General features: G+C 33.8%; 2 protein-coding genes across 7 annotated transcripts in view; both read right to left on the bottom strand.

Annotated features, from left to right (window-relative positions):
• Window positions 1-210: 210 nt before the first annotated feature.
• On the bottom strand, window positions 211-5,726 carry LOC126776776 (uncharacterized). 4 transcript variants are annotated; one of them, XM_050499560.1, is made up of 7 exons: window positions 5,497-5,726; window positions 3,956-4,055; window positions 2,787-2,885; window positions 2,218-2,364; window positions 1,821-1,975; window positions 1,384-1,564; window positions 211-1,185 (listed from the first exon to the last, which is right to left on the bottom strand). In XM_050499560.1, exons 1-7 carry the CDS (start codon window positions 5,545-5,547, stop codon window positions 1,034-1,036), a joined length of 885 nt encoding a protein of 294 aa, XP_050355517.1. In that variant the 5' UTR covers window positions 5,548-5,726; the 3' UTR covers window positions 211-1,033. The 4 variants fall into 4 exon arrangements, with proteins under 4 accessions (XP_050355517.1, XP_050355497.1, XP_050355506.1 ...); XM_050499540.1 differs by having other exon boundaries at window positions 212-1,185; window positions 2,787-2,897; window positions 5,497-5,725; XM_050499549.1 differs by having other exon boundaries at window positions 220-1,185; window positions 1,821-1,984; window positions 5,497-5,719.
• Window positions 5,727-8,440: 2,714 nt separating this feature from the next.
• LOC126776840 (peroxiredoxin 1) overlaps window positions 8,441-9,862 on the bottom strand; it is a 229,877-nt gene continuing 228,455 nt past the window's right edge. For all 3 annotated transcript variants that reach the window (XM_050499698.1, XM_050499690.1, XM_050499682.1), the window contains exon 5: window positions 8,441-9,268. In XM_050499698.1, coding sequence (XP_050355655.1) covers window positions 9,121-9,268 — 148 coding nt within the window. In that variant the 3' untranslated portion in view covers window positions 8,441-9,120. The remainder of the gene's footprint in view (window positions 9,269-9,862) is intronic.

Below are 9,862 nucleotides of genomic sequence, written 5' to 3'. Positions count from 1 at the left end.
TAACGAGGACCTTAGCCCAGCTGTGGGCTTGCGGGCTACTATTATAGTTTTAATGAAACACATTTAATTATAACATCTTTATTGGACCCAAAAGTACACCAACACCCAGTAATGTCAAATGATAACAATAAAATGAAAGAAATCTTCATAAATTAATCAACAAAATAATGAAAAAAGAACTTCCGAATTATTAAACATATTCGTTATTAAAATATATAATCGCAAATATGTAAAACCGATTTCTTTAATGGCTTTAATAAAAAGTTTATTACATTATTTTCATACGTTTCAATAAATTCAATATTCATCATAATACGATTTTCTTTTAAATATATTGTTCTTGAATGATCTATGTCATGCGGACAGAAATACTTTTGTAATGATAATAAAAAATCTTTTATCGAAATTTAAAAATCTTGTTAATGAAATATTAACGAATTATTTTTAATTCGATTTACAAACATTTTTTAATAACGTCTTGAAGTTTGTTTTAAAAATTTAATTTTATGCTTGATTACGAATTTCATAAACATTTTAGTGGCCAATTATTTACGATTGAACGCCAAAATATAGCATTCGTATTTACGTGATTTCATTTATTGAAACGTCCGCCAAAGTTTGATGGAATAGAGTTTATTTATTGAATGAAAATACAAATACTTGGAAGTTTCAAAAATTTTGTCTTGATTTAAAATTGTTCCTTTTTTATATAAGTAACGAAAAAATAATAAATTGATAATATAATAACTTTGTACCATACAAAGTAATTAACGTACGATATAATCATATAAAATACTTTTCATAATATTACTTCTATGGTCGTTCATTAATATAATTATATTGTCAATATTCAAATATTAAGCAAAAATTACAATACAAAATTGTATCGTCATATAAAAAAATGCAAAAATAACATGATTTAACGATTTAACTACTAGCGCCATCTATGAACTGATTAGATTAACAAAATGGCGCTAGAAATTCTTTTAAAATAATCAATTGTTTTATCTTATATAATATATAGAATATTCGTTTACAACAAAAGTTTCTTCTCCAACGCCTCCCAAATGGGATCGAGCGGCGCGGCGCGGTCGGCGCGCGGCGCGGCGGGCGGCGCGGGCGCGGGGCGGCGCCGGCCCGACGCGAGCCGCACGCTGCGCATCATGGCGGTTGACTTCATTCGTTCTGCAAGACCATAACATTGTCAACAATCGTCACAACGACCGCAGCGCCGACAGCGGTAGTGTGTAGTAGTGTGTAGTGTGGCGCACCCACCGTCGGCGGTGGCGAGCGGGCAGTACTTGAGCGTGTGCGCGTGGTCGCCGCGCGCGCCGCAGCGCCGACAGCGGTAGTGTGTAGTAGTGTGTAGTGTGGCGCACCCACCGTCGGCGGTGGCGAGCGGGCAGTACTTGAGCGTGTGCGCGTGGTCGCCGCGCGCGCCGCAGCGCCGACAGCGGTAGGCGCGCAGCACGGGGCACGCCACGCGCCCGCGCACGCGCAGTCGGTGCGAGCGGTAGTACGACTCGCGCTCGCCGTTGTTCTTGCAGAAACGGCACTCCATATCCTAGGAGATAAAAACACCCCATTCTTACAGTACTGACACGACTATGAACCGGGTTACTAGTTCTCGCAAAAATAATAATAAAAAATCAAATCTTGAGCAAATCTGAAACCAGTTCTAGATCCAGATGACCGATTGAGCTGAAATTTTGCACTCTCATGATACTAGTAACGATCCATTTTATTACATATACTAAAAGTCATAATATAATCAGTATGTGTTTCTTAATTAATTTATTTAAATAGTCAAAACGCCTCACCTCAACCAGCTTTTTAGGCCTTGCATTTAGCATGCGAACCGTATGTTCAAGTTCTTTCAACAACGAGTATAACACGGAGTTGGGAAGTGAACTCAGCACTCGCAGCTGTTGCTCGCTGATCACATCCGACTCAAATATTGGTATCGGTTCTGGTGCTGATGAAACTGGATGGTATTAAATGATTTTAAGCTTGGTTAACTATCAAACTACCTATGAAATAATATAATGCAGAAAATGATACGAGACTAATTTTTATTAAAGGCACGGACGTCTAATTGCTTATTTTAACTCCAGAAATAAATACGGTCTTCGGTCTTCAGGATCTGCAGCTGCTAGAACAGCTACATGAATATCAAAACAAGACTAAAACACAAAGTATGACATTGATATTAAATACCTTCAGCAGGAGTGATGGATAACATCATTTCAGCAGCGCTTCGTTTGATCTCCGCTGGTTGCTGCAGACACAGAGACGGCGATGCGTCAGGAGCTGGCCACGACTTCTGACGAAGGTATGCGTTTGATGGACCCATACCACAAAGCGCTAAATGAAATGTGATGAACCATCATATTTGGAATTGTTTTCTTTTTTAACTAAAGCATATTTATAGCATCGAGTAGTGGCGTAGCTAGGCGGATAAAAGCCCCGGTGCGGAGTTGCGTTGTTAAGAAATAATCTGGTACCTTCCTGCCCCCACTATCCATGGAGGTTCATATTCAAAACTTGGTGATCATAGAAATAGAAGATGACTTTTTTCTCTTTATGGCTTAATTCATAAATTTCTAAAACATCGCATACCATATTAAGCTAGTATGGAAATATTATATAGTTTAATAAGTAAGCGTCACAATTATTCTATTTCTAATATATTGCCCTTAGGGCCCCCTTAACCTTCAGGGATCCCAACCTAACCCTATAGCTACGACATTAGCAGTGAGACTTAAAGAACTTCATAATTCGCTTACCTCTGCTATTTATATTGATCAATGTTTCATCGTCAGGGTCGTAGGGCGAATCGGAACCGTTTTGCCGGAATTCTTGCATTATGGCATCAATAGAAAAGCCTGGTGACAACACTGAAATATAGGTAACTTGCCTTATCGGAAGATCTAAAGATCTTCCGATAAGGCAAGTTACCTATATTGCCTTAAAGGCACGCTTTAACTATTAGCCAAGTCAACAAATTCTTATGGAGAATATAATATTGTACACAATATAATTGATCAGATATTTTTATTTATAGTATGTGAATTAATATGTTGTTTCATAAAGGTAACAGTGACAGTGACTATTATATTACTTGTCACCGTTTCAGTTTGTCTACGTTTGTATCACATTTTTAATGTATATGTTTGTCTTATAATTACATAATATATAATCATTCATTGACTGGACTTTATAAATACTGAATTATTTTTTTAAACAAAAAAGAAATATATTGGAGAATATAATTAAAACTAAATAATTACTTTAAAACGTAATCCTATATAAGAAATAAGAAAATTGAACTCAATTTTTTTTAGAATGACTAGACAGTATATATATAATAACTTATGGCGACTACGACCGCTCTGACAAGAGTGTCACGACGAAGAAGAAACCTACCAAATAATTTCAACTAAAAATTTATTACCGTAACCGTAACAGCCTGTGAATGTCCCACTGCTGGGCTAAAGGCCTCCTCTCCTCTTTTTGAGGAGAAGGTTATTCTGAGCTTATTCCACCACGCTGCTCCAATGCGGGTTGGTAGAATTCACATGTGGCAGAACTTCAGTGAAATTAGACACATGCAGGTTTCCTCACGATGTTTTCCATCACCGTAAAGCACGAGATGAATTATAATCACAAATTAAGCACATGAAAATTCAGTGGTGCTTGCCCGGGTTTGAACCCAAGATCATCGGTTAAGATTCACGCGTTCTTACCACTGGGCCATGACGGTAGCAAATGAAGATTACTAAGGCTATATTGCTTATTTATATATATATTCTTTAAATGAGTATATCTTGGACTTTGATGAGATTTTCTCAATACTAAAATCTACTAAATAAAATTGTTTACAAATAATTGTAATTTACGGACAAGGGTTTCAGGATAATAAATAAACCAATTAATCATATAGTTTTAAACTTACTATCTGTGAAGCTCGACGATCTCGGCCGTCTTGTATAATCTGGTTCTTGTAACACAGACTGAAACTCAGACCATATGTCTTGGCTCCCCCAGGGCGTGAACTACAAACAATGTACCATATACTATACGATTGCATTATATAGTATTTTTGGAAACTACCAAGATTTCACAAGAAAATAGAGTAACATTTTATTTTTAAGCTACTAATTATGATCTCATGGAAAATAAAACTAACGGTACGCTTTTACATTAATAGTATTTTACAGAAATATTATATACTTAAGACAGTATGTAAAAATATTAAACGATGATGAAGTTATCATGAACGACAGCAATCCAAGACGGACTAGCTTTCTGCGCGGGACATGTTATAATGCACAAGTGCCTACACGAACACAGGACCAATGGCAAGTTCCAAGCTTAGAACTACTGAGAATTTGGCGACAGAAAAACCCGTTTCTATTCGCCCGACCTAGGGTTTGAACCCAGGACATCGGGGTTGCAGCCTTATAAACTAGCTACTGAATCAACGAGGCAGTATTATCATTAACGGCCTTACTTATAAACGTTGATCAGCAGCTATATAGTTAAACACTGATTTCTCTCTTTCTGACATTATTGATTTAAAATACGAAAGAAGAAGAAAAGCATTTAATTATTCACTTGCTAAACAAACGCTTATTATAAGGCCCTATATGTTCATTGTATGATTTATTAGTAAATAAGTAACAGCCTGTGAATGTCCCACTACTGGGCTAAGGCCTCCTCTCCCTTTTTGAAGAGAAGGTATGGAGCTTATTCCACCACGCTGTTCCAATGCAGGTTGGTGGAATACATATGTGGCAGAATTTCAGTGAAATTAGACACATGCAGGTTTCCTCACGATGTTTTCCTTCATCATATAGCACGAGATGAATTATAACCACAAATTAAGCACATGAAAATTCAGCGGTGCTTGCCCGGGTTTGAACCCACGATCATCGGTTAAGATTTACGCGTTCTTACCACTGTGCCATCTCGGTATTTATTAGTAAATAAAAAATTATAATATTATGATAATAGTTTGTTATTTAAAATAAGACGCGTCTCACGTGTGAAACATTAATCCGTATAAAATTCGGTTGAAACCATAATTCAATTATATTGATTATTTATCTTTTTGTAATGTTTATTTAGTAATACAAATGAACACACATAGTTATTTCCTAATCAATTTAAATAGTTTAATACGAGGTATAATCTTTATTATTTACTAAACGCATTCGAAACAAGACTATACAAAGCTATATTGCAATTCATTATTTATGTTGTAGTATAAAGTGAGACAAAGTAAATATGAGAACACTATGTTCTACAATGTTTAAACACTTTTAAATTAACTTTATAATCTATTAATTAATATTTTTATTAAAATTTTATTACCTACTTCATTTTTATAAAAATACCTTCAATTATTTAATTCTACCGGCCTTATAGAAGTCCTTAAAATTCCGATGCTCAAAAAATCAAGGAATAAGTTAAAATATTAATAAAAATACTTACTGATTCCGAAGAAGAACCACTCCCATAATCACTGAAATTATTAAGACCCATGTTGTACTTTAATCAAAATGGTCGTATTTATTAAATATGAAATTATAAAGACGTCTGTTAACGACGCTCACCAACGTTCGACAAGGGCGATACGGGAATGCTATTATTTCATTGGTCACTTTTTATAAACAACAATGGCGGTATTGTTATTTTTTCACCGCTAAGTGTCATGTGGTACGAGACTACGAATTAAAATAATTATATATTTGAAGGTAGGTATATTTTAATGTTGGTTTATGAAATGATTCGTTACAAATATATTGTTAGTAATCTAATATGAAGTTAAAATAACATTGGTTTAATATAGATTTTAGTGTCTAGCAATTTAATTTAATCACAATATAAATTACAAAATAATTATAAATATTTGACATATCCTTATATTATTGTACAAACATATCTATGTACTTACAAATAAGACGCGACGGACTTTTAACACGGCTGCCCAAAAAAGAAGTGTATTTTTTTCAGGGTTTGATATATGTATGTTTGCTTTTAAATTCCCGAACAGAATTAAAAAATGGAGGAAAATATAAATTAAATAATGAGCCGAGATGGCTCAGTGGTTAGACCGCGTGAATCTTAACTGATAATCACGGGTTCAATGAAGTTATCATTGAGTTCTCATTACACTTTCAGTGAATTTTAATAGTTTTTTTCCAAAGTACTGACATAGCAATTTCAACGTGTCGACACATCCCTACTAATATTATAAAAGTGAAAGTAAGTTTGATATATTTTCACGTCTTAACTACCGTCAGAGCAGATAAGTACATAAGGGACCTAACACCAGCGACAAATCCCTTAGCACGCGGGCGAAGCCGCACTTGAAAACTATTAATAATACTATTTCATTTCAAGCTACATGATGAAATGTAATGTTGATATCGGTTTTAGATTTCAAAGCGTTGGTCGATAAGTTTATTAATTTATTTATAAACAAGCGGTAAACTTCAATCTAATTATACAAACTTTGTTAATAGATACAAGTAAATTAAAATTATGTATTGTTTATAATGTAGATATTACGTGGATCGTAGTATGGTAAGTTATGTGAATTTCTGTACCACTGACGTATATGCAAAATTTTATTATGATCGGTTGAAGTTAAAAGGAGAACACGTAATTAATAAACTAATTAATTAATTATATTTTATTATATTATTATTAACTAATTACTGGTGGTAGGGCTTTGTGCAAGCTCGTCTGGGTAGGTACCACCCACTCATCAGATATTCTACCGCAAAACAGCAATACTTGATATTGTTGTGTTCCGGTTTGAAGGGTGAGTGAGCCAGTGTAATTACAGGCACAAGGGACATGAAATCTTAGTTCCCAAGGTTGGTGGCGCATTGGATATGTAAGCGATGGTTGACATTTCTTACAATGCCAATGTCTAAGAGCGTTGGTGACCACTTACCATCAGGTGGCACATATGCTCGTCCGCCTTCCTATTCTATAAAAAAAAAAAAAAACAAACTCATTTTCGCATTTATTAAGTTACAGTTTGGTCGATTCAAATAGAATTTAAAACATTTGACAAAATATTTACTACTTTTACAAATGCAATGCAATTTATGTTATTGTTCAATTTTCAATAAACTTTTTTTAAATACTCAACATTCTTATTTATTTATCACCAAATTAAGGGACAATAACAATTTAGTTTTTCATTGTTTAATCAAAAACTTACTGTCTTTAAAATATAGTATGTATTGTAGTAATACAAATATCTAATTTATAATTATTTTAGGTGCAATGTTACATATTGTCTTGTCTTTATGTTTAATAAAAAAAAACATAAAATATTACAAGTGATACGAAAAAAAAATATCACTTGGGAGTGAACCAGTACACAAGGGATTTAAGTGCCCACTGGTCATTTTGACAACATTTACATATTTTATATATTTGACAACATTTATTACATAAATTGAAACTAGAAATTCTTTGGTTGCGATTCATAATTTTTACTTTGAATTTTGTTTAAATCTAAATAGACGTAAGCCGAGATTGCCTAGTGGTTAGAACGCGTGACTCTTAACCGATGATCGTGGGTTCAAACCCGGGTAAGCACCACTGAATTTTCATGTGCTTAATTTGTGATTATAATTCATCTCGTGCTTGACGGTGAAGGAAAACATCGTGAGGAAACCTGCATGTGTCTAATTTCATTGAAATTATGTCACATGTGTATTCTACCAACCCGCATTAGAGCAGCGTGGTGGAATAAGCTCTAAAAACCTTCTCCTCAAAAAGGGAGAGGAGGCCTTAGCCCAGCAGTGGGACATTAATAGGCTGTTACTGTACTGTTACTGTAGACGTAAACGCAAATGATTTATTCATAACAAAATGTTTTATTGATAACAAAACTATATTGTTCTTTGTGTAATTATGTAAAAGAGAGAAGAGAAAATAATCTACAAATAAAATTGAATTAGTTGATGGAGGTTCGGTGAGAAGCGCAAACACACACCGTTGAATGTTATTATTAGTTTCGCATGATGTATTTGCATCGAGTAGAATACTATTATTTTATTTGTTTGGATATGTACTACCAAATCGTATTCAGTTTTGCGAATGAAATAAATAAAATCAATTATAGTCAGTTTATGTAACGTCATACCACATAATGCAACGCCACATGCAGAGACGAGACAAGCCAAGCCATGCCAAGTCGAAAATCGAGTCGTGAAGCATACGGGCGCAATTTTTTTTTAATTTTCCGATTTGCGATGTACGTTTAGGCACGGATTCTGATATACAGTAGTCAGTGATAAACAACTTTGACATTGAATTGACTCGAAATATCATTCATTGTGATCTTGATTGTGTGATTACTCTCGCGGTTAAAACCGACTAGTTACATATAATACGGTAAAATAAAAAACAATTTACTTGACAGCATTTAATTACAGCCTCGATAAATATTACAATTCGTAGGATCTCTGTCCAATACTGATAAGTTACTTGTAAAACGTATTCAGTAAGTTCAACGACATTTCAGTATGCGTAACTGAGATTCGCATACCGCACGGGAAACTGCATCATAACTTAAAATAAGCGAAACAAGATATTGTCTGTACGAACTAACGTATCACAGGGATATAATAAATATTAGATGTGGTTGAAAGTTATCAAAACTTGAACATCAATATTAAGGATGAGCTGAAGTGCCGAGTCAGCTTTACAGTAATATTTTGATATGCTATTAATTTTATGTATGTATTTATGCTTGTAACGGCTGTTAGTAATATATCTTATATTTATCAACAAAGATGTTACTATTTGCCAATCGAAGATCAAGTTATGCTGTTCTTCAAACTCATCTCGTGACGTCACAAGTCGAGTATCGAATTGACAATACTCCATATAGAAGATTATGCTTGAGAATCTAGAAATTCGGGTTATGATAACCAATTCATCTTCGATTGAGCGTTTGGTAATAATAATGGGAGGAAAGAAATTTCTTTTATAGCAAATTCTAGTTGTAAATATGCTAAAACTGTATCATTATTAAACATTATAGGTATTGAATTCATATAACAACCACATCTGATTCTTTATAATAACTTAATTTGCATCTACGAAGTATTCCTTAGCGGCCTTGGTGTCTGGTTTGATGGTCTTGGAGCCTGGGGTCCAGTTGGCCGGGCAGACTTCACCGTGCTTGTCGGTGAACTGGAATGCTTGGACGAGACGGAGGGTCTCATCAACGGATCTGCAAAAACAAACAAGTTTTTGTTAATATTTAGTTTGAATTAAAATATTTTTATAAAATGTACACGTGAAAACCTTCTTTGCGGGTAGATTTTATTACAATATCATTGATAAATCATGGTGCTTATTTTTTTTTTTAATTTAATTTGTATAGCAAATAAATAAATATTATTGTACATAACATAGTTCAGAAACATCGTCATCAATTTATATTTAAAAAAATATATATTTCATTAATAGTTATGGTTAACCTTTAAAACCACTAAAATCATCATGACAAAACAAATTAAAATATAAAAAAAAACCTAATCAAATTTAATTGTTAAAACGTGGACTGTAGATAATTCCGTTATATATATGCCAAGCAATTGTGAGCCTTATATAACAATTACCGATATACAAAGATAAGAAAATCAGTTGTGATTGATATATGAATTATTAATAAAAAAATATATTATGGTGTCAATTTGATTTTACTTGCGTTAAAATCGAGCGGTAAGTGGTTTTTAAAATGACATCGCGGAATTGTCTACTAATTGATGATCTATTTATAAAAGAAAAGGCCTTGATTTATTCCAAATTTCCACGTGGCGTA

The sequence above is a fragment of the Nymphalis io genome, chromosome 2, assembly GCF_905147045.1.
Source record: "Nymphalis io chromosome 2, ilAglIoxx1.1, whole genome shotgun sequence".
NCBI lineage: Eukaryota > Metazoa > Arthropoda > Insecta > Lepidoptera > Nymphalidae > Nymphalis > Nymphalis io.
Note: the sequence above shows the minus strand (reverse complement) of the source record. Positions and strands in the feature narration are given on the sequence as shown.